At 41.4% G+C, this 25,648-nt stretch overlaps 1 protein-coding gene across 1 annotated transcript in view; it reads left to right on the forward strand.

The window, feature by feature from the left end:
* The window catches only part of SPOCK1 (SPARC (osteonectin), cwcv and kazal like domains proteoglycan 1), a 265,054-nt gene that overhangs the window by 231,900 nt on the left and 7,506 nt on the right, over positions 1 to 25,648 (forward strand). Inside the window, exons 7-9 of the mRNA XM_059483545.1 lie at positions 14,945 to 15,061; positions 21,588 to 21,809; positions 22,414 to 22,476. Of these exons, the coding sequence (XP_059339528.1) occupies positions 14,945 to 15,061; positions 21,588 to 21,809; positions 22,414 to 22,476 (402 nt within the window). The remainder of the gene's footprint in view (positions 1 to 14,944; positions 15,062 to 21,587; positions 21,810 to 22,413; positions 22,477 to 25,648) is intronic.

The following is a 25,648-nucleotide window of genomic DNA, read 5'->3' on the forward strand; positions in this document are numbered from 1 at the left end:
CCCTTCTTGCTCCTTGGCATCTCTTGTAACGTCTCCCAGGTTTGACAGCAGAAATGGTGCAGTTCAGTCCTACAGTACTTTTCAAAGTACAGATGGGCCAAGCACAGATGGCTGAATTGCATCCTGTGCAGCCTCTCGCTTAAACAAATATAGAATAATTTCCCTGACACTGCTGGGGTGTTTTTCAGATTTACATTGAACTAAATCATGCCATGAATTTTTGATTTTCTCTTTATCATCATCCATCCCAATTACTGGGTTTTCTTTCTGACACAATGCCAAATTGTTATATTCATCTTCATCTCCTTTGCAAGATACATTTTATGCATCTGGAAGGGGTTATACAGTTCTGTATTTTATAGACACCTCCCTTTTAACAATTTCCTTGCTTAGCTAATAAAGTAGTCAGATATTTGCTATGCCCATTTCATGTAAAAAGAATAAAAATATGGTTTCTAAGCAAAAAGTTTACAACCCACATAAAGCAAAGGGAAGGAACAACACTAGCACTGCTAATTAAAAATGTGCCAGCACGGGTCAGCAGTATGTGCAGTCTTACAGTCAGTGCCTCAGACAAGAATTGTCATGTATTTGTCTGGGTTTTTTGTAGGCATCATGTTAAATTCGAGTTTCAGAAGTCCCTGAACATGACTTTGCAGGTGTTTACAGGGAGTTTCTGACAGGTGTGACAAGAAAAGCTGAAGATACTTGTTTCAAAATTTAGTGACTGGGTAATAAAGGCTGTCAGAGTTAACAGAGAGGAGTCAGGGGTGGCTCAGTGGAGGTGTGATCAGACATGAAATGTAAAGGGCTCAAAAGTGAGACTTACAGCTCGTGTGTGTGGGGACTGGGAGAGCAGTGGGAAAATGCAGGGAGCAGAGATGGCCTGGTCAGCATGAGGAGCTGGGCTGTGTTATCTTGGCAAAACTGTCTTTGCAGAAGCATTCTGGAAGGGAATGAAGGGAAGATGGTGAAACTCAGCAAGGCCAGAGGAAAGGGCATGAGAACAGGCAGGAGGAGAACTGATACATTCCCTTACCTGTGAGAATGGATTGGAAATGGTGTTTTAAAGTATCATTTACTGACTTTGCACAACATTTAGGCAGAGATAAGCTTGAGACAGTCCCAGGAAAGGCTGCAGCCCCACTAAAAGTATACAGAAGGGTGGGGGAAAATCTGCAGTGAAGGGGTCTAAACACTAGAGAGGAGCAATGAGGAGCTCAGCTCCGCCTGTGGGAAAATGTAGGCTGACCAGCTGGCATTTTTGAGGTGTATGAAATTTAGACAGAAATTTCAATTTGATGGGAAGAAGTCAATCCATCCATCCTTCACGTGTGTCTTGCCAACTGAACTGAGTTAGTGTTTGTGGAGGACAAAAGGAGAGTGGGGACCAAGGACATCTCCCAGATTGCTGCAGAGAGCAGGAATGGGACAGGCAGAAAAATGTAGGAGCAGAAACCTGGCAGAAAAAGATTCTTGAGGAAACTGGCCTGAAGGTAGCTGAGAGCTGAAGAAATGGAGGAACAGGGGGTGGCAGCAACATTGGCTGGACGTGCTCTTTTTGGAATGGATGAGTCTGTCTGTAGTGGTGTGCAGAGAAGGGATGCTGAGCTGAGAAGGAAATTCTGGTGGTGCTTTGGAACAGGACCCAAGGCACCAGAGGGGGTTGAGTGAGTTCCCAGACAATGGGGAGGTCACTGGGATTTATGGTAGAACTGTAAAGGAGAATGATTGCAACATTCTTAAAGTGAGAAGTCACTTTAGCTATTCCTGCACTGGACAGCTTTTATTCAGCAGTTTTACAAATATATTCTATTGGCAGGGACAATGCCAGAGCTGCAGCATTTGTGCAGACAATACCAGTATAACAAAAGATACATTTTTTTTAATTTAGTAAAATATACCAAGCTGTTTGAAAGTAAACTGATGGTGAGAGCAAGAGGAGAGAAAAGTGGGTGTCATTTTCATTTTCTAAACAAGCTGAATAATGATCTTTAGAATTCAACACAGCAGCTATTGAACTTTTCATTCTGAGATAATATAAAAGATACAGATATACAACAAACACAATTCCTACAAAAGCAACTAGGTGAAAAAGGCTCAGTGAGATGTGGATAACTGAATTTCCTCTGACAGAAAAGTGATTGGCAGATCAATAGCCAAAAAATCCAGCTCTTGAGAAATATGTGAATATTCAGCTACAACTCTGTTGCAGATCACAGTTCATTTCTGAGAGTCCTTCCATCCCTTATAGGAGCTAAAGAATGAATTTATTAATCTTTGTTGACCTATTGACCTCTACTTTTATGTCCTAGAATACAGATTTACTTTTGAAAATCCCCAGTTACTGTGCATGCATACATATTCCATCATGCTGTATATACAGCTTAACATATGGAGAATTGATATGAATCCTTTTCCTTTTCAAAGTGCCTAGAGAGGGTACTGAAAGGGGAAAACAGTCAGCTCTTGCTGGAAAGCAGTCAGCTCAGGAACTGAGCAGCCAATTTGTAAGCTGTGAGACCCTGTCAGATGTAAGGTTTCCCTTCATGACCCTGCCAAACCTCCTCTGCTCCCCACTCTCCCTGTGCCCTGATGTCAGGTCACATTCCACATCTCTCACCTAAAGGAAATCCAGAAAAAAAAGGTTTTTTATTGGGCTTTTGCTGGCTGGCTCAGAGGTTGGTACAGGCTACCCTGGCACGGAACTTCCTCCCCACTAAGCACTCAATTGCCACAAGTTGTGTTCCTGCACACTTAGAGCTGAGTCCTGTCACCTGCACCTCTGTGGGATCTTCAGGAAATCCTTTGGACTGGTGTTTTGTGCTGCTCCCTTGTGCCTGCTGCCTGCAAATACACCAGTGCCTGAGTTCTGCCTCCTGGCTTTCCCATTCCTCTGACACAGGAAAATATATAGACTTGTTTTCATGAAATGTGGGTGCTTGAGATTTTTTTTTAATTACAGCTGAATCCTGTTACACAGTAAAAAGGCCTTGTAGGCTGAGTTAACATTTTCACTTTATAATTTTGACAGTGCAATACAGTACAATTGAATTAATCGGGTTTTCCTGAGTTTCTGTTACAGAGATTTTGAGTGTCTCAGTTAAATCATCCTATTTGAAGACTGATTACTAGGGAGGGAATGTATCATTCTGGTTTTAAATTATCTTTCTGGGAACAGATTTAAATCTTTCCTTCTTTTTTTTTCCTATGGAGTCCCATGGATGTATTCAACTCTGTGTTTTCAAAATATTTCCTATTTTTGTCTATTTAATGAAGCATGTCAAACATCCCTCACTTTTTGCACTTTAGAAATCTGTAGGAGTTCCCTGCTATCTTTTCTTGCTATTTTTCAGAAAGAAGGATTAAGGGTTTGCTTTACTTTTTTATTTTTTCCAAAAAGCATAGAGTCTTTCATGCATGAGAAGTTATTTCCTATGCTTGTCTAGCATTGAGCATGATGGGTTACTTACAGAAACCAACTTCTCAGCTATGCAGTGCTGGGATTTGGGAGTCTGGCAAAGGGTCAGATCTCTGAGGGACCAATCTGGAGGGACAGGCTGTGCCCAGAACTGCTTGCTTTCTAATGCAGCACAGCCGTGCTTCATTGCTGCTTTCTAGGAGTTAAATGGTCTTTTTGCTGTGTTCCCCATGAGGATTCTGGCCATGAGATCTGGAGCACACAGGGCATTTTTCTGCCAGCTCAGCCCCAGCTCCTCAGTGCTCAGGGACAAGCAAGAGGTCAAAGCCATTTCTGTGCCTGGGACCAGATGCTCTCTGCCCAGGGTGTGTGCAGGTACTTTGAATCAGGAGCATGAGCACCTGACATTAGGGCTTGGACTCTTTTACAAGAGCTATTGAACTAGAATTTGGATGATTTAATGCCTGACTTGGGGACAGCAAAGTAGTTATCCTGCTGAAGGTCACATTCGATCACTCGAGTCGTGATGAATATGAGAGCGTAAGACAGCTCAGGGGAAATCTTCTTTATTTTTATGAGACAGTCCAGGATCCCACCACACTTGTGGAATGTATAGGTAGAGGGGAGGTGCAGGGAAATGGTTCTTTTCACCATGTCTTTTTTAGTAGAAGATAAAAAGGATCTATACACTATATTAAGAAATCCAAGGTGTATTCAACCTGGAGAACTGCAGACTCTGCTTTCTTTGGCACTGTGAAAAGTAGGGAAAGAAGGAAAGAGAAAAGGAAGAGAAGTCTTTAATTCCTGTCTGTGACACTACCTAGACAAGCACTTTACAGATTAGGTATCAAACTGTCAACTACCACACTCAGTTGTGGTCTGCTCCTTCGTGTGCGGTTTTGGTGGAACCTTCACATTTTCTCTGCAGAACTGCTTATGTAACAGGACACTTGCTTTCTTATCTCTCTCTCCACAAACTATTGCTTTTCAATCAAACCAACAACAGCAAAGGTCAGGATTTATGCAATAACATTAGGTGGGAGTGCAAAGGGGAGCTGGAATAGAGGCTGGAAGGCACCCTGAGCCATGGCCAGCTCTCTTCTTTCTTCTTGCAATGTGTCACTCATCCATGAAGGAGCATTAATGCCCTCTGTGTGTACCATCCCTGTACACTCTGCTGGGAATGTGTAATGTTGCTCTTAGTAACAACATTCCATTATTTTCTATCTCGCACTTGTCAATAAATCATCTGTTAAATGAATCAGGCCTTGTGAACTTGAACTGGCAAGATTGATTTTTAGCATGATGTTTCTTTAGGAAATGAATTAAATCTTAGAAAGAAAAATGTGTGCACAGTGGCAGAGCATGCTTTCACAGAGAGAGTATTTATGATGAATAGAAGGAAAATAGAGTACACATGCTTCAAAGAGCACATTCTTGTAATGATGCTCAGTACTAATATGATCTGAAGTAAAGATGGTAAGATCAGAAGCTTTCAATGCAGAAAGATTACAATTTCCTTTGAAAGCATTATTTACTTTTAGATATACATTGAGTTCTTACATTGTAATTTACCTAAGTCCTTATTTTTTTGGCTTTCCCCTGTATCTGTCAAAATAATTGGGCTTTCAGCAGGGCTTTTTACAGACAGAGGGTATGAATCCAGGAGTGATTTTTTTCTCTTTACTGCCTGCCTTTACAACAGTTGAAGGAGGAAGATTCTTTTGCATTATTACTTGCATGGAGGCAGCTCTGAGAGTCTGTGAGCAAGAGTGAATGTGTGTCCACATGTTGGAACACAGATATTTAAATCCAGGCTCCTGTTGCTTTCAGGGAAGGCTTCAGGAAGACCAAAACAAAATTTCCAATGAGTTCTCCAAGATTTTCTTAACATTAGAAGTGCATTTCTATGATCAGTCATACCAAGTGAAGTAGGGAATAATTTTTGATCTTTAGCACTGAGACACACATAGATAATAACCACACTGTGGTTATTAGCTCACAATAACATGATGAGATTGTTGCCTTTGTGGGATGACTGCTTTTCCTGACAGTGACAAGGATAGTAAATGGTGCACTAAAGTCCTGACGTCTGCAGATACTTCAGTGTGCAGGAAGGTGTGGCAAAATGGGGAAAGTATTTTCAAGCTCTATAGTGAATTAAAAGTTAAAAAAAATAAAAGGTATGGAATGTGAAATTATATCCCTGTATTCTTAAAGAGCACCAAAGAAATAGTGAAATCTAAAAGGCATAAGGCAACTTTTGGAGGAAGATTAAAAATAATACTAAAATGAAGACTAAATAATTCTAAAATTCTTTCAATGTGTGACACCTGGAACTTTCAGCTACCCATGTAAATTCAGAACCTTAGAAAATCACAGGCAAGCCCATAGTCAGGGGATCTTTGCAATCCACAGGGGAGCTATGTTGTCTCATTTGCACTTTCTTATTGAATTTCAATCAGGTTTCCCAACAATTTGCTGGAGGAATTCCTGTGGGACACCTTCAAATGCTCCTAGCCACAGGCCGTCCGACAACTCCTCATTTTCTCTTCTGTGTTTTCTCATTTAAGAATAATTCACCACATGACAACATTTTACATTAATGAAGCCCTGGTGGTATCAGATATGATGACATTCTGTAGGGAACAGAGAAAATAAGCACAGGGATAGACTCGGTATAAAGTAAAAATCAGCTGATGTGCAAAAAAGTTAATGAGGGGGAAAACCAGCTTCTGCTGGCATATGCTGACTCACGAGTATCTCTCTCTCCATCCTGCTCAAGCACAGGCAAATTGGATTTATCTGTCCCTTTTCAAGGGTCTCTCAGGAGGAGAGTAAGGATAGTGGGCTCCAGTAAAAATTAAGTGAATCTAGTCAGTGGTTTCCCCTTTCTTTTCTGTTTGATAGAGCACCAGTTCCTGGAAGAAAGAGTCTTTCTAATCAATTCCTGGGTTTCTTTGCAGGTTTTAGGCAGTATCTGGTGTCCTGGCAGGGATTTTGGGAAGAATTTGGGGTGGAGTTTTTTCCTATGAGAAAGCAGCTCAGTCCTAGTGTTCACTGTCACTCTGGAAATGTCCTGTGCTGGATCCAGTCAGGCTGCACAGTGAGGGTCTTGCTTTTGTCTTTTTCTACAATATTCTGCAGTTTGTTTCTTCAGGTAGAGCAATGGCCATTACTGGGAGGGTGAAGAGCCCAAACATTACCCCAAAACAAGCATACCCAGCACACACTAGCATTTGGATCTTGCTGCCCATAAAAATAATACCTTTTCACATTAAAGCAAACAAAAAACCCCCAATGATCAGCTGGGAGCTCCTTAATTTTAGATTTGAACAAACTTAAAGAGATGGAGTAGTGTCAGAAGAACAGACTTGTGTAAAAGTGGTTTTATCCTATGAACAACTTTCATGTGCTTTAAAAGAATGGTATCAAATAATAATTAATATCTCTTTTTACTATGACACCTTACAAAAATTATCTACTGCCATTGAGTTTTCTCCTAACCAGTTTAGGTCTATCTATGATTGCACAAAGAACTGTAAAAATTAGAGGTCTCTTACAGCTCATTTCATATATAGTAATATTTTCAACTTCTTTTTGAGAGGTGGTGCATGAGCTTATTCTTCAACATAAGATTCAGTGAAACCACCCTCTGTTTTCACTTTTTTCCCCTAAATATAATCTCTTCATTTTTATTCTTGGATGTTGCTTTCCCGCTTCAATTGGACATAAATAGATCTGCCCATTTCTTCTCAAATACTTTCAATTTACTAATTTTACTTCCTGAATTTTGCTCTTTCCAGCTCAAAGCCATTTTCTTTATGGAAAGTAGCAGCTGCCCTTAACATCACCAGCTCAAGTTATTTCCAACTACTGTAACTCAGAACATTTTTACTGAAGATCAGAATCTAAAATTTCTCTTTGTTCAGCAAGTGAAGCAAAACGACCTCCTGGATGTGAAGTTCAGCAGGTTGTCTCCAACATTTTCAGCTGTGGCTTTGGAAGGTCTGTGGGAAACAATTCCTTTTAAAACCCAAATATTCACACTGTGATAACCTGTCCCATAATTCCTTCATTTTAATCACAGTAAATTTGTTTCTACTCTTAATTATTCTTCCAGCTTTGCTGATTTGTTATTCCCAATGCCTTGGAGTGCAATATCTACTGAGCTGTCAGCAGTGAAGTCAAGTATCTGTGAAAACCTCCCATGAGATGGGAGCTGTGTGTTTACTTTAAACACTGCTTTAATCTCAGAGCAATGGTCAGTTTTTCTGATAACTCATCCCTCTTGGAAAGATTGGCCAGTGCTGGTCAGGCCATGGCTAAAGCCAACTGGAGTCTGTGCTTTGAGATCTGCTGGGGACATCTGTTCAGAGTTGAGTGAAAAACAGAGAGGGAGAGAGGGAGGGAAGAAGGAAGGCAAGAAGGGAGATGATGACTCTGTAAAGCCTTTTTTTATCCAGAGTGCTCCATGAACTGTTGAAAAGTCCACTCAGTCAGACATTTTTATTTGCTCTGCTTTAGTTTTCAGTTGATGTAACTCTATCCCACCTTTCAGCTGTTGTGAGAGAGTTGAATGAGGGCATTAGAGTGAGCTGGCAAATGAATTTTGGTAGGCTAAGAACTATGCAGGAGATAACATTTTAAATAGTACCTGACATGGCCAGAATGTCAAAAGGGACATTACTCCCACAGGCTTCCTGCTTGGCTCTGAAAGTCCCCCACCATCATTATAGTTTGGATGTATTTAAAATAAAACTCCAGGCTTCTTAATCACCTGGCAAAGATGCACTTTCCAGGGTTCCCACAATTAATGTGAGCACAAAAGGAAGTAGCAGTAAGCACTAGGAAAGCAGATGTACACTTTGCCTCCAGTGCTGAGGAAGCTTTGTGGCTCTCAATCTTGCTTCACACAGTTCTAGCTGAGCTTTGTGTTTTAAATGTGCCTTTTTAAAGGAGCTCCAGATCAAAGCCTATTTCATCTTCCCAATAACTCAGCTGCTCCTGTAATCATCTCAAAGTCTGAACTGCAGGATCTTGGCATCTGCTGCTGTGTATATAAGTAAGCCAAGGCAAAACAAGTGACAGCAGGATCAGAGGTGGTTATCAGCATAGGTGTCAACCCTGTGAAAGAATAGCCAGTGAGTGCCAAAAATGCAGTGAGACAAATATGTCCATGTAGAGCTCTGTCATGAGGTGTTGGTGACCTCAGGAGCAGTTTTACAGGTGAGCTGTTCATTGATTGGACTAGCAAAGGCATGTTTGACATGCACAACCTTTCCTTATAGTAACAGCAAACAATCCATTCCTTTCTACTTCATAAAATTATTGGCATAATACTTCATTTTTTATTGTTATAAGAAGCTGCCTGAGGCCTCAATGAAAAGAGCAAATTAGAGCATTACTCCTTCCAACCACGAACAGTGAAATATTTGTGGAGGCCATTATTGCCAGAGTTGCATCACCCAAATATCACATATAAAACACTTGGGAGTCATCTGCAAGTCACACAGATGTGTGTATGTTTATATGCATCTGTGTGGGGTTGGATTGGAAGTGGAAGGCTAGCACAGCCCTGAATTTATCTTGATGCTTACTTTGAAAGCAGCTCCTGCAGCAGCAGAGCACTATTCTGCATTTTTGGGACAGATCCACCCTCTTAGCCCAAAAGATGCTACAATTTTTTTAACTGCCTTTTTTAATAATCCACACACGTATGGACCTTGCTATCAGGGTGAAATAAGATGCTGACTTACCTGCAAGAAAGTGTAATGATGTTTGTCAGAGACAGCGTGGTTAAAATTGCTGCATTTTCTTTTTACAAAGCATGCAAAAATCAAAGATAATATAAAAATTAGTACTCCTGTCAACCTCCATGCTAAGGTACATTTATGTCAAACCTTTTTAAGAAGTGTTGCCACATTGTTTTCAAATATGTTTTACCATATAATTTTGTTGAGTTAGTCTTCAAAAATGCAAAAAATGAGAGGTTTTTTTCCCTTCTGAATTGCTGAAATAATGCCTGTCCTACTTCTAAGAGGAGGAATATATCACTATTGGGCAATGTCATTTAAGTTTGTGCTATATCACATTTTAATCAAATCTAAACAGACTTGTCCTCCAGGCTCACAGGACAAATGAGTGGGCAGTTTGTTACCATCACATGTGCTACCAGCAGAGCTGTGTTCTGCTTGTGAGCAGGCAGGGCTGGGCTCCAATAATGCATCCACTGCCTCTTTCTTGGTGCTCAGGGAATAAAAAGTATCTCAGTCCATGGGCTCTCTTGCAAAGGTTTCTGTTTTTTATTTATGTTTTGTGGCTGGTCACCTCAACCACAACCCATTGACTCTGCTCCATGCAGCACATATGCATCCTTAAGCAGGTTATTAAAAAGAAGTGGCATGTCCCCAAGCTGAAGATTTAATTTGCATGGGAAGAACACTAACCTCACTAAACTAACTAAATATTCATTTTTTTAAAGTTCCAACTTTTCTTTTTTTTTCATTTTTGTTATTTCTCTGCATTTGCAGTTTCTTTCCTTCTACAGTACAGAAACAGTGGAAGCTGTTCCACCTTTCAGGGGTGTGTCCCTTTGGCATTCAGGGCTCCTCAATCTCTACCCAACAGACTAGTTAGTATTATATAACAATAATATGAACCAGTGTCTCTACAAGTAATTGGTACGAATAGGAATTGGAATTATTAGTAAAACTACTCTACAAGAAATTGGTAGTAGTATTTGTAAGAATTATTATTAGAATAAGAACAGTAGGAGTGAGAAGGCAACAGACAGATGCCAGAGAGATGCCAGGAAAGTCAAATGACACAAAACCTTTTGTACACATTCTGTGAATCTGGTTGCACACTTTGCTTGTTGGGAAGTAGTGTAACATATCACTGTAACTTGTTCCTGGACAATATGGACTTCTTGTTAGCCAGAATATTCCAGCACAGGTGAGACATTAATATGATCCTGCAGGAATGGGCTTCCTATGTATTAAGTCTTGTTTAGAATTCACTGCAGTAGGAGTTGTGAGGTTTGGGGGTTTTATGTTGTTAGTGGATGGAGATTTTACAATATTGCTTTGCTAGGTTGGAGTAGAAATGGGATGTGATTCAGTATTGATTTAATCTTGTAAATCTACAGGTAAGTTCAGTTTTAATGTTGATTTCTATCACTAAGTACTATTGAAAGTCCCTATCTGAAAGAGTGAAATTAAATATTATACTGCTAATTTTCACCACCAATGTATTTAGATTGGTATCTGTAGTGCTGCAAAAGTCCATAACAAAAGCAGGCCCATAAAAGCCTGAGCCTTTACAGCATGCTAATGGCTTTCCATTAGGTCAGATTAATGCTTTCTGCTTGGTGAAAATAGGTATTTAGCAACAGTGCTTTCAGTTTGTGAGGAATAAATAACTGCTGGACCAAGTGCTTCACCCTCGGGAATAAATCTGCACTTTGGCTTCTTGTTAATAAATCACTTTCTGCAGGATAATTTGTCACATCAGCAGATGCAGGTCTGAGGATGTTGTTGGGTCCAGCAGCTCTCATATCCTCCCCTGCATTCTCACTGCTGACTCAGAGAAGGGGCAGATTCTGCCCTGCTCCAGGTCCCAGTGCCACCCCAGGACAGGGACTGTGCTCTGGGCTCAGGCTGGGAGCTTTACCCAGCTCTTACCCAGCTCCTACCCAGCTCCTACCCAGCTCCTACCCAGCTCCTACCCAGCTCTTTCCCAGCTCTTACCCAGCTCCTACCCAGCTCCTACCCAGCTCCTACCCAGCTCCTACCCAGCTCTTACCCAGCTCTTACCCAGCTCTTACCCAGCTCTTTCCCAGCTCTTACCCAGCTCTTTCCCAGCTCTTACCCAGCTCCTACCCAGCTCCTACCCAGCTCCTACCCAGCTCTTACCCAGCTCTTACCCAGCTCTTACCCAGCTCTTACCCAACTCCTACCCAGCTCTTTCCCAGCTCTTACCCAGCTCTTACCCAGTTCCTACCCAGCTCTTTCCCAGCTCTTACCTAGCCTTCCTCCTCATCCCTGGCTGCAGTAGCTCCCATCCCACCCTGCTGCTCTCAGGAAAGCCATGGGCTCTGAGCAGATCATCACAGCCATCAGCAGGGGAGGATCCAGGAATTAATGCCACACAGGGGCTGATATCAGATGGCTGCTAAGGCATTTGACATCAGTAAAATAGCAAGGGTGAGGAAGTGTGGGTTGTTTTCTCTTTAAGAGGGGCAGGAAATGAATTGAAGCCCAGGTCTCTTATCTCAGAGAAGACACACACCAGTGAAAATGCCTATTTACATGTGTGTGCACTTGGGTCTGTTTCACAGCACCAGAGCTTTAAATGGTTGCTGACAGTTGACTGGACAGGTTCCAGTTGTGAGAGAGGGGCTGTGCAGAGTCTCCTCCCTTGGTGATTCTCTTCAGGCTGGATTTTTAAATCAGTGCTTCTAGTCATGTCAATATCCATATTGTTTGCAACCCCGGTGTTCTCTCCTTATAAATCTTCAAATAGCAAGAGACCCATTATCACATCCATTCCTCCTACAGCCCTGTGCTTCTTATCTGAGAAATGTGACTTGAAACTTCTATTAATAGTGGAGAGGTACATTTGCACTGCATTTTTCATGAAGAGGGTTCTTAAAAATGCTTTATAACTTCTACTAATGTAAATTTATATGTAAGGATCTCAGATGAGGGGCTCCTCCAAGCTAATTGTTTGATATATAACTAATGGGCCCTACCACCAGAAATAAAACATTGAGTGCTCTGGTTCTTAGATGCCAGAGCACTGATTTTGTTTGTATGAAACTCCTGTCCCAAATGTGCCCCAAACCAAAAAAATACAGAATTATTATATGCCTCTGATAATTAAATAAATTAATATGAAATGAAATTCAAATGAAATAAATAAAAATGGAATGCAGTTCCATTGGGTAGAAAGGCAGGATTTTTTTAACCAGACATGGTAGCATTAAAATAAAATTTAATGCAAGAAATGTAAAATAAAAGAATGCTTCCTCTATTTTAATGTATAGGCAAAAGTAAGATTGAGGGCATTAAATACTTGAATAGAAAATTAACTGAACTTTGCATTAAATTTTTGAAGTCTTGTCCAGAAATTTATTATTCACTCCATATTAATAGCAAAGTTGGCTGCTGTTTGACTCATGAAACAGTATTTATTCTAGTGAAGAAAGACTGCAGTCCTAAGAGAGAACCTCAACCTCATACTCACTGTGGAATCATCCTTAAGCAGCATACTCAAGGAATATCTCATTTATTCACAGAAAATCTATCCAGAATGCAGAAAACTCCAGTTCTGGACTTGCTGTCAATCATGCCTCAGATCAAATTCCAAAGGAAATCTGCAGGGTTTGTGGTCAGCAAAAACAAAAACAATAAATTTACCCAGGGTTCACTCTCAAACACTGCCCTCAAAAAAAGCTGTTTCTCAACATGGCTGAAGTTCCAAACATGAAAAATCTGTAACGGCTTCATTAGAAATGGCATTTTACAGACCCTGACATGTTTGATTGGTTCAGTTATAGAGACAAGTTGTTCCAAGTCTGATTTGCCATTAATTACTTCTGTTTACCATTCATTAACTACTTCTGTCCCACCTATGCTGTGCATTCAATCCTGGTTTGTATTGCAGTTTAAAAGCATGGATTCCAATTACCCCAGTCAGTTGACACCAAATGACCACTTTGTGAAGCTTATTTTAGAGACTTAATTTGCTGAGGGCATCCTGCAGGGTGCTGAGGATGGGCACAGGCTGTGCTCCTTGTTCCTGCCTTCCTACAGGGGGAGTTTGGGAGCAAATCCAGTGTCCCCCACAGCATTTGGCTCAATTTGGGTTGCTGTGGTGTCTGGAGTTGGCTTTGTGTTTGGAAGTACACAAATCTGAATCAGGAAAATAAAATCTGGAAGGTATTTTCCTTTATTATTATTTCTTTTTCCTGGGCCTTGACTGTCTGTGAGCTCAGTGTACCTGTCCAGAAGGCACAAGAATGGATGTTTGTGGCCCAGAGTTCCAGCCTTGGCCTCCATGTGCCACCATGATTATTTAATAAGTATCATGTTTGCACAGTAAAACTATATTATTCATTTCTTGGATGAATGAATTGTCTTTTTTTTTTTCACCCAACTTGGAAAGATAAGATAGTTTACTATGAGTAAAATGTGATGTTAATTCAAGTGAGAAAATAAAGTGGTAGCTTTTTCAGCAAGGTTGGCCACTTTACAATTATTTTTGTGTTGTCCTCCATTTATTTTACATTGATGGGATTTTTTGTTTAAGACCTGATTTTTCCTTACCTGAACTCAGCTTTAGAGGGATATTGATCTTCATATCTTTATCTTTCATAGGAAAATTTATCAAACCCTTTCAGTGTTACAGAAAAAAAAAAAGGAGAAATCTTTCTTTTTCTCCCCCTGAAATTTAGAAAATACTATAATTTCTATTTTTAACTTCAGAGTTATTCCTGTCCCAAACTAAAGTGTGAGAACAAACAAATCCTCAGAACAGCTGTGACATATCAGCAAGTTCCTTGTCATTGGAGCAGTGAGTTAAACTTGGGAGAGCTGTGGAACTCAATTTTCTTCAATAAGGTGGAAGGAGGAATATTATAATGTGCAGTGAGATGGAAAAGACTTATTGTGACTGTGAAGGATGTCTGCCTCTATGGCATAAAATCTTGCTCTGTATTTCAAGAAATGTCATTTAAAATGTAGAATGAGTGCACAGTAGGAATAATAAAATTGCCTGAGCGTGTCAATTTTAAGCACTAAACATGATACAGAAATAAGAAATTTTTTTTGACAGAAATTCATTGCAAAGGCAGCTTTCTTCCCTAAAAATATTTGCTTCAGCTGAACATTAATCTCTTGGAATAAATTTCTGGGAAAATTAGATACTTCTCAGTAAAATGTATAAGAAAATAAATGTTTTACCAAGATAACAAAATGGAATTGACAACCTTCAGAGGTGGTAGAATCTCACTTGCAGTAGAACTAGAGCAACATAACAATTTTTTCTGTATATAAATAAGTATATATTTTTTTCTATTACTGTGATAATAGCCTTATACAAAGCCAAATGTAGTTATAAATTATCCCTAGCATCTTTTTCGAGTAGCATGTCTAGGCAAGGATGTCCCTCCTCCCCATCTGTTTGACTGGTATTTTTCTCTGAAATCCTAAAAGGTGAAAACATTTAAGTTAAATAGTCACATAGCTCTAATTGCCAACTGGCAGGGAGCTCTGCATGGCACTTCTTCCATCACCACTCATGTCAGCTTTCAAGGAAGTACTTGAGCACAATTTAAAATTCAGCATGACTTACATTTTCTTTTTATCTTGCATCCTTTTCCCTGACCTTCTCTTTTTCCTTCAGAGCTCTTAATGAGGAGAACTTTACAACCATAAACACAATTTTCCTAATGGACTCTCTGGGGAGAGGCTTTTCCCTGGTGGCCCTGACTCAGCCTGCTGCTTTGTTCTCTCCTAGCTTGCACAGACAAGGAGCTGAGGAGTCTGGCCTCGAGGCTGAAGGACTGGTTTGGAGCCCTGCACGAGGATGCCAATCGTGTCATCAAACCCACGAGCTCGGAGACAGCACAAGGCAGTAAGAAACCCTTTCCCCTTCAACTCTGGGTGTTGTAGGAGCTTCCAACCTGAGAATTTAACTGAGCACCGCTGCAACATCCTGTCAGGCAGGTGCCAGTGAATAAGCAGCTACCTGAGTCCTGATCCTGCTGTTTTCTGAAGGAGCTGCAGTCGTTCTGTCCCCTCTCTCTGCCCCAAACTGCCCTAGAAACCGGCAGTCAAAGGCAGAGAGACTTTCACAAGTTAATCAGGCTAATAAATGTCTGAAGGCCATGGAGAACACCCCTGTATGAGGAACTGAAACTGCTCAGGGAGTTCTCTCAAGAGCTGGGGTTAATTATTGTGGTGTAGTTTGTGTCTGTACTGTTAAACTCCATCACCTTCCAATTCAGCGTGGCTGCATCCAAATCATTCCTTGGGGTTGGACTCTGGTCACTGCTTAACCACCAGTTTTATCACCAGGTATTTTCTGACACATTGTCAGTGGCATAAGATGAAAATATGGCATACAAGCATAGGGAACATGATGCCAATGTTGGAAAAAACTCACTTAGATTTTACTTTAAAAATTCCTGCTAACAGTTTATGTAAGGGAAAGAATAATCAAAACATCCACATCTGAGCCATGTAGCTAGAAGAGTTAAATGGTGGAGAAAGCTGGAGCCCATTGTGTCCTGGGTATTTAATACCACCATCTTTGCCTTCTTTGATGCATTTTTTTTAAGAAAGAAAGAATACGAACAGTCTAGAGGACATTTACTCTCTGTGGGTTAAGCCAACATGACTGATTTTGATGTCATTTAGCCACCAGGGAGGGGAAGGATTCAGATAACAGCATTTAAAGAGGTCATGCTCATCAGAGACAAGATGCAAATTCACTTTCTGTAAGGACTCATTAATTCTTTCAAACAGTGTCCCCAAACACGTGGGCCCTTGGACTGCAAAGCAGGATGCACAAGTTTTATCTAGGTGTGTGCTTCACTTCACTTCACTGATTCTCTGGGGTGAGCTGTCTAAAGCCAGGGTCCAAACCCACAATTGGAAGGGTCCAGCAGCTGCTGCTTTTATGGCTTTTTTCAGCTGATGTCCCTGTAGAATGACACCACAGAGGCTACAGGAACACCAGAGCAGACCCAGCACATCAGGGAGGGCATTTTCTGTTGGTCCAGGTCTCCACAGCCCCAATGTTTTGCTACATCTAAGCTGGGGTAGCAGCAGATTAGCTCTTCCTAAAGAGAATATACCATGGGCAGTATTGCTCAAAACTACAGACAAACCCAGTAATTCCCCCACACATCTTAAAACTCTGTGCTGAAACAAGTCATGTTCTGTGTAAATGATCTTTTTTCACGTGTCCCTTATTTTGCACAGTATTTACAACAAAGTCAGTGTCTTTAAAACTGTATGTCCTACTTATTTCTGAAACAGTGCTCCAAAAAAAGATATTCTCATGCAGAGGATCCGAGCCACAGTGCAAAAAGCAACTGGATGTACCGCTAATCATGGCTTCCAGATGTGAATTCATTTCAAACCCCATGACAGAAACCCTTAGAGGCTTTAAACTTTATTTGAAGTCCTTTAGGCACAGAATCATAGGAAATCTCATTTTATCAGATTGTCAAAAGGATGTTTTCATGCAGATGATTCATGGCATCCTCATGGTGACCTTGCCAGAGACCAAATCCTGAAGGTGTTGAGTAGTTGTTTTTTGGGTTTTTTCTCCTTAAGCAATTTCAGTGAGAAAAATATTCCTGGTAATTCTGCAGTGTTTGCGCTGATTCCCAGAGGAGCTGTTATCTCTTTTTAGTTTAGTTTGATTCCTGGCAGCTTTTATTTGAAAGGCTGCTTGATGATTTTAAACACTTGATCTCAACAATGTTCGTTTTTAGACTGTTGACTTAGTTTGGCACATTTTCTACATTTTCTTATTTTCTTCTATATCAATTTAAAAAGAAAGAAAGAAACTTTATGAGTTTAGATACCTAAGCCAGTTTTAAATACCACAAAACTTGGGCTTGTTTTTCTTTTTGAGGTTTTGCAACAGAATTCATGAATTAATCTGCATGTGCCAAATTCTGCAGCTCACATTCTCCCTGGTGGCACTGAAAATACAAACAGGGTGAGGACAGCAGTATTTGGCTCTCTCCAACTTCAAACATTTGTAAAAAGGAAAGACACCTTAAACAGGGCTCAGAATTCAAAGCAAAGTTCACATACCCAAGCTGTGGAAAAGGATGTCTGTGAATCCTGGCACACAGGACGCCCACACTGATGTACACATTGCCCTTTTTTATGGCTCAGCCTGTGTTGCCCTCCTCACCACACACTTCCCTTCATTAAACTGAGCTGGTTTGGTTGTGCCTGCAGGGTTTGAAAAGGCTGAACATCCCCAAATAATCCATTTTGGATGTGCCCCCGTGGCAGTGGAAGGAGCAGATGGTGGGATGCCATGACTCCAGTGCCTCGGACGCATCAGCTGTCCAGAGAAGGTTTTCCAGCAGAGATTTCTCTGTGCTACATTAATTTTTCAAGATGTTAGTGTGAGTGTAAATAAGCATTTTGAGTGTATTATGTTCACCCCCAGGTGAAGAAAAAAAAAGTACACTCCTTCTTATTTTCTTTGTAAGTCTCTTGAAAGGAAAAGGAGGAGGAAGATCATTGTGTTTAGATTTCAAACCTTCTTTCCCTGAGCTCTCTGATCCCAGCAAAGCACTATGGGCCAGGTACTTTGTCTTCTGAAGGCTTTGTGCAATTAAAATCTCCTCAATAAGTGATGTAAGAAACTCAGGGACATGTTTTGACATAGGGAAATAATGGAACTAATTAGGTAGCAAGATCAGATTCAAATTGCTCCTGAGCCTGTTGATAATTCATAACATCCCCATATTGTATCCAGATAGTCTCCCTGGTTGGAGTGGGTGTTGTTTTTCTTTTACTAGAGGTCTATGCAATATAAAGGATTTTTTTCTGGGGAACATTTCTTCTTCTCCTTCTTTTATTTTAAGCGATGGGGGAAATTAGGTTAATTATACCCCTGTTAATTTAATTGTGGTATGCTTTAATAAAATAAAAAATGGCTGATGTAAGTCAACTCTTGAAGGGGGAAAATAATTCTTTCATGCCAGAAGGTGTGTTTATTTTAATAAGGATTTTCACCTAAAGACTTTTTTAAATTTAATTCCATTTTAGTTCAGAGGAGGTGGAGCATTTTCTGTCTTAATGGGATGAGAGACTTTTACATGTAGGTCACCAGCTTGATTTCCTTCCAGCTCTGTAGTGAATGAAAGTAGTCAGGATGCTGAACAGCTGTCAGTTGCAAAGAGGAACAAGATGGTCTTAGTCCAGGTCCTTGTGAGCAGGTGTCCAAATGAGAGCAGCCACCACCTCAGCTGACATTAATTGGCATTTGTGTGGGCAGCCTCTGCCAAGGAGCCAACAGGGATGTGGAGCCTGCACCATCCTCCTGCTTCTCACCAGAGGCACTGCAGCACTGAGCTGATGAACAGAAAATGCAGAGTTCTCACTGAGGTTGCTTATTCTGGGTCTGTTGTGCTGGAAATCCAGCCTGTTAACCAAGCACTGAATTCTTCACAGGATTATAGTATGGGGTTTGTTTCATCCAGAAAATTTCATCATATTTATAGATAAGTATATCAAAAGAGTTTAAAAATAAGTTAATTCAGTCAACTTGTCCTCACCAGGCTGGTGGGAGCACATGAAGGTAAGTGAGCTCCAAAAGCCATTTTCCATCAGCTGCCCTGGTTATGCCATGAATCAGAGCCTGTGCTGGACATTTAGGGGACATTTGGCTTTCACTCCTGGTGCTGGGTGCTGAGAACATCCAGGGTTGTTAGGTTTGGGCTGCCAATGCAATTTATGGGCAGTACCTTTTACCAGGAGACAATATGGAGTTGCTGTTTACCTTGAACAACATACTGGGGGACAATGAAAGAATTAACTTTCCACTGATAATAACCATCTAGGTAAGGATTTTCTGTCGCACCTACCACTTCCATATTTAAGGACTTCCAGGCCACATTGTCGGGTAATCCAGCACTGTTTAGTAAACCAGCCTCTTAATGAATCTAATCTGGAACTCAGGTCACAACAGTGAAAGCTCTCTTTTTAATAAGAAATTATAATCAAAACCTCTTCAATTATTGTAATTAACTGTCTTCTCAATGACCTTTCCCAGCTGTATCTCCCATCCAGCCCTGCTGGTGGGTCCCAGAGCAGCTTTGTGCTCCCTGCAGTCACTGCTGGTGATTTGCTCAGACAGATCCATGCTGAGGACGGGCTGGTGGTGAATCCCCATTGCACACACAGGTGGAGATTTCCCAACAGGGAGGGCAACAAGTCTCAGAAACAATCTACAGGCACTGTAGGGGCATGCTCATTCCAGATCTCCCTGCTTTTGTCCCTGCCAGTTAACAGATGACTTTAGGGACCATTAGGGCTGAGCAACACATACCATACTCAACTGATGATACAGCACACCTTGCAGTTGCTCATCTTTTTCAGCAATGTGACCACAGCACGTAAAATCCATTGTCAGAGAGAGCATCTCTCTGCAGAAAAAGAGCAGACATTGGAAACTAACTCTTTTTCTCCTGAAAACTGATAAACTGGGATAGCTGGAGCTGATCCCAGCTCCACCCTGCAGCTGAATTATCCACTCCAGCCTGTTTGATTACTTTTAACGTGCCCTGGGTTGGGGAATCTGGCACCAAACACCTGCACAGGGCAGGACTGGGTGCCCTGCTCCTGTTGCTCTGTAAAGGCAAAGGTGAGGAGTCTTAAATCCTTTCACTTGACAGAAGATTGCACAGTGACCAAATCCTGCTTGCCTTCTTTAGATGACTTCAATTATTTAAGTGAATATTTCTAATTGCTTCAGCAAGGCAAGCAGCTCTCCCCTACATCTATTCACACAGCCTTGTTCTTTTTCACTGTGCTCAAACATGATTAGATAATGTTATGGGAGATAACAGCATAAAAATGTGATGAAATGTTCAGCATGATTTCTCTCTTCCCTTTCTGAGCTGCTCTAGCCCTGAGGAAATGGTTTTACCTTCTTCCTTCCTTAGAGAAACATGTATTATGAATGACACAAACCTTCCCATTAGTTAACCCTTCTGATTGTCCCTCTGTGTCACTGACAACCTTCAGCCACAGCTGCATACAAAAACCACAGCTTCCAGCAAAAAGCCCTGCTCTCCTTTGGATTCATGCCTAAAATAGCAAGTAGGGTGCAGAGCTTGGGCAAACTGTCAGCATGATTCCAGCAACATCTCAGCTTTCACTTCAACAAAGCAGCATCCTGAAAGGAACACATACAGCAAATAAAGCTAAGCCTAACCTCTTTCAGTGAAAGTTGCAGCTGAAGGAAAAAGCTCATCAGGCTTCTCTACATGGCCCAAAGCAGAGTGAGAGTGCACAGGCAGGTTATTGCTCCCAGCTGGAGCAGTGTGAGCACCAGGGGTGTCAGGAGCCCTCTGTCCCTGCAAATCCCCAACCAATGGATTCATGTTTCTGAGTCCTGGTTGAAACCAATACCCTTGTTATCAGATTTATTATCTCTATATTACAAATATACTTCCTTACATTGTAGATAACTTGGAATTTAGTCTAAGCATTGAAAAAATACCATGACAGAGTGGATTTATAGTGCCCCACACCACTGTTTTTTCTGGAGACTGCAGGATCCTGGAACGTGTCTCTCATATACACAGTGGGTATCTATATGCATGACTTGGGCTTTCTGTGATAACCACTGCTGCTGCTGCAGTCTTTGAAGAATCTGGGCTATTAAAATGAATGATGGTGATGGTTTCCAAAGCGCTGGAGAAGCAGAATCCTGTGTTGCTGCAGGAAGGTGCTGGTACAGCATACGAGAGCATGGGCAGCTCCAGCTGAGGCTGTGCCCGCCCTCAGAGTGATGTGAGGAACAGAGACACTTCACCTCTTCTCTCCCCCAGACAGCTCACAGTCCAGATCAAAGCAGTTTGTTGTCACAAACCACAGACAGGCCTTTGAAAAGTGAAAAGCAAGGATGAGAGGTAGAAGGTAAGAGCACAGCAGGAAAGAATGTGATCAGGCAACTAGAAACGAGTCTGGGAAACAGGATTTAAATTGCATTCTGATACAGTCTAGGTTGAAAATATGGTGGATGCAGCCTTTTCTCATCACATTTCAGTTTCCTGGAACCAGGCCAAGACACTTGGACTGAGGACTGAAGAAAATTAAAAAGCAAGAATTTTTTGAGTAGAGATAACTTTAAATTACAGAAATCAGTTCTGAACCTCAGCCCTCTCTACCTCACAGCTCCCACAGAGTGTGAGTAGTGCTCTGGTTTGTAGCTGTGCTTGGGTTTAAGCTTTACACAGTGAGTTCAGTCATAGGATTTTGTTCTGCTTTGGGCAAGTCAGCTCAAAGTTCAGAGTCCAGTCACAAAATAAAAGTTGGCAGGGCTTCACCTTAGAGTGGTTCCTGTGCTGGGGGCACACTGGGGTTCAGCTGGGGAATATTTGCCTGTCTTCTTACAGGATTTGACACCAGCATCCTACCAATCTGTAAGGATTCCTTAGGCTGGATGTTCAACAAGCTTGACATGAACTATGACCTGCTGCTGGATCCCTCGGAGATCAGTGCCATTTACCTGGACAAGTACGAGCCGTGTGTCAAACCGCTCTTCAACTCCTGCGACTCCTTCAAGGACGGGAAGCTTTCCAACAACGAGTGGTGCTACTGCTTCCAGAAGCCAGGAGGTGAGCTGGGCCATGTGCAATGCAAACAGGAGCTGTTTGGCTCTCCCTGTGTCTCGGGGCCTGCCTGTAGAGTTTGCTCATTGGCAGGCAGGTGTGTTGAAAGCCCTTTTGCTCAGCACCAGTGTGAAGGGCATTCTGGAACCATGTTTATTGTCATAGATGACCTATGTTAACATCCCTTGATCATTAAAGCGAATAAAGTAGTAAGTGTCACTGCACACAGTCTAGAAATAAGCTCTGTTGCTGACAGAAAGCTCAAGAATTTACTCTTTTATTAACACAGAATTTAGCCAATTAACAAGTCATAAATCAGGGAGCTGGCATGATGTCAGTTTGGTGAAAAGAGAGGTAGAATGGTTTAACAATTAAAATGGCCCCCAAACACTACTCTCAACTACAGTGTGTTGCCTTTTTTTCTTTTTTTTTTTTTTTTTTAATTAGTGGAGCTAATGACATAAATTTGTTTTGCAGTACAGTACCAGCATATGGGCTTCTCTCAGTCCCAGGTGTACAGTAGCCCACATTTCATGTCAGCAGTGAAGCCAGTCATTACAGAGCTTGTCCCGTGCCATCTGGAAACTGATTCTTATACATTATATTTTAGGTCTTCCTTGCCAGAATGAAATGAATAGAATTCAAAAGCTAAGTAGAGGGAAGAGTCTGTTGGGTAAGTTCGATTACTTGCTATTCATTTGCTCAACTAATTAAAGCTTCTGTGATTATTGTAACTTTATATGCAGTAATGGTTTTTCAATTAGAGACTAATGTTTTGAGTCGGGAATATTCAGCACGGAGCGTAGGCCTGACACTATGAAATTAAACAAATAATGAGATAGCAACACACAGAACAGGTGTTAGCATGGCAACGGGTTCAGAGCTAATTTACAGCTCTCCAGAAATGCAAAGCCTTGTCTGCACAGAGCTTAATACTGCCTTCACCACCTCACAGGTCAGAGTAAGAACTGGGAGGCTGCTTGATACTCAAGGCTCCCATTTTTGAAGGGTGACTGAAGGTGCATAGCCAATGCATTCATGTTCCTTCCAGTTATGGTACAATGCAGGCTTTTCCTTGGGGTTCAATTTTGCTAATTACTCTTTAAAATATTTCAGTATATTGTGTGTATATGAAAACAGGAATTCATATCACCTCGTTTTAGGCAGCCTGCCGGATGCTTCATGCTGTAAGATGTGGTCATGCCTGTCCCTCTCTCTCATGCCTATTGGGAGCCTGAATTGATTCATGACTTACTCTGATGGATATCTAAAATTAGGTTAAATAAATCCCCATCTGGTATTTTCCCAATTAATTGCTGGAAAATCAGGTTGCTGAACTGAAAAAAATTCAAGTGACTAATTCCCTACCCTAAAATCACCCAGTGATGTGTGGCCTGGTGTTTGTGTGCTGGTGTTTTACCAAAACTTGTGTCCCAGCACATTGTGCACACAGAGCCCAGCCCCTGAGGCACAGCAGGACAGATGCAAGCCCTGCACTTCACCCTTGAGGAGTGGCTGACCTCAGCCCAGCTGTCAGCCCCATCATGGAGAGCATGTCAGGCTCCCAGAGCATCCCCAGCTTCAGCCCAGGGTGTGCTCAGCTCTGCTGCAGGGCTGCTCGTGCCTCCCACACTGCAGCCTGATGCTCCTCACACTCAGCACACCCTGCAAAGCTCAGCTCTGCCGAATCCTGCCTCTCCCAGAGCCATTTGGGCTCAAGGTTCTGGTGCCTGGTGAACAATCCCAACCTGGATTCGTTGGTTTAAATGAATAAACATTCCTAAAGGCCACAGGGACTGTGGTTTAGATCCATCGTCCTTTCATAGCAAGTTCACATGAAGATTAGGATGTTTCAGAGTCACAGCTCCTGCTGTTCCTAGCTGTGGGAGCCAAGGGAGAATTGATCACTTGGGATGTGTGTGCTCCATTCAGTAAATATTCTGAATTTGTGTTCAAGGGAATGTTGAGGCAAAGGAAGTCACAATGTTCTCTGTCTCATGGGCGTCATGATTTTCAAAGTCACCTAAAAGAATAAGAAGCCCAGTTCTTAACAGATAGCTTTGACTATCCCATATTTATTTTATGCTTTGCTGTTATTTTCTACGTGCAATAAATGTCATCTAGGTTGGAACATAAGTAGTTTGTTCTGGTGTGTGGGAAGAATGATGCCTGGGTTGCAGGTAGTTCAACATGCAGGTGTCATGCACATGTCACTGGATCTGAGCACAGTAGCAGGAGTAAAATGACAAAGTAAAAGCAGTAGGAATGGTCCCTTAGCACAAATAACTTCTAGTCAACTGTATTAATAATAAAAAAAATAGAAGAAGAATGAAAGTGGTGAAGCTCAACAAATCAAGGTGTCAGGCACAGGTTGTTCCACAAGCTAGAAAACTATAATATAAAGAGGAACTCTTTGCTTCACCTACCCTGAAAGTCTTCCTGCATAATGACACCTGTCATGGAGATTTTAATTTGATATCAGAGCTATTTATACAGCAGAAAACATTGTCTTTTCTCTTCACTGTCTGAAAAATCATTGAAATGGAAGCTCAAACATACACATAACTGGTAGCAATGGTAAAGTTGGAAAAGGGAGATGAGTATTTTCAGAGAAAGTAATATTTAATTATTCTCTTTCCTCCTCTGACCCTGACATAGAGAGCACAGCACTTACAGTTTGGGCACCAGCATGAAGAATGTTTTTGTTAACTCTTATCCATTGATAAAAATGATGACTTTTGATATTTCCTTCTCTGTATATTTTTCAAAACACATGACAGTTGGAACAAAGTACTTCAAAGCCATTGCCATTAGATATGTTGAATTTGGAGGCTTTCAAATGAAGTCTAGCATCCCAGGAGACTGAATTAAAAAGTAAACAGCACTATTCATCTTTTCCTGCCAGATTTATCTGGAGTACAATTAACTGCAGAGACTGTACTTTTAGAGCATACAACTGTGCAGGCTGATAATGCTTCTCCCACTCCACTAAAGTAATAAATTTCTGCTCCCATCACTGTTTTCTCCTATATCAACCCTTTGGATTTAGCTAATATAATAGCTAATACCAGGAGCTGTGTGCTGGCTAGTACTTACTTCTGACAGGCTTTTACCTCTATCTTTAGCATATAATTATTCTCCTCCTGTTCTCTAAGGAAGGGGAGTGTTATATAGATAAGGAAATTATGCAAAAAAAAAAAAAAAAAAAAAAAAAGAGGTCTAGGTCTGAGTCCATAGAGGATACAGATGCAACAGTGCTGTTCAAGTTTGTGTGGAATAACCAAACCCTTCCCAGGACAAAGGCAGATGGGGAGGCAGGATTCAGTAGCTTGAGGCACTTTGTGGGGAGGGACTCACATTTGGTGAGTCCAGGCTTGTGGGAAGCACTGCCTGTGCAGGAACCTCTGGAGAGGAAAGCTCCAGATGTTCCCTGATGCCAAACCCAGCAAATGGCCTGTCTGGGTGCCATGCTCCAGGATAGCAGAGCTTGCAGCCAGCTCATTTCTAACAGAGAGGCTGATTTGTGTACATTTGTGTACAGTTCACAGGGAGAATCATCACGTTGTGCAACACTTGTTCCCAGCCACTCTCTATCCTCTCCAGATTATCACCTGCACCTGACACATCAGACAGGACATGCTGCATCCTCCCTCTGAGGGTTGGCAAATACTGGGACATTAGTATGCATAGATAAATATTTAAAGCTCCAGTGTTACATACAAATTGGCACGAATTTCCCACGCAGAAGGAAAAGCACCTTCCACTCTTCACTGTGACCCAAAGTGTGAATCTATGCCACACACAGTTATCTTGGCACTGAGCCTGGGCCACAATTTATTTTTAAA

This window comes from Ammospiza nelsoni, chromosome 16, assembly GCF_027579445.1.
Source record: "Ammospiza nelsoni isolate bAmmNel1 chromosome 16, bAmmNel1.pri, whole genome shotgun sequence".
Classification (NCBI taxonomy): domain Eukaryota; kingdom Metazoa; phylum Chordata; class Aves; order Passeriformes; family Passerellidae; genus Ammospiza; species Ammospiza nelsoni.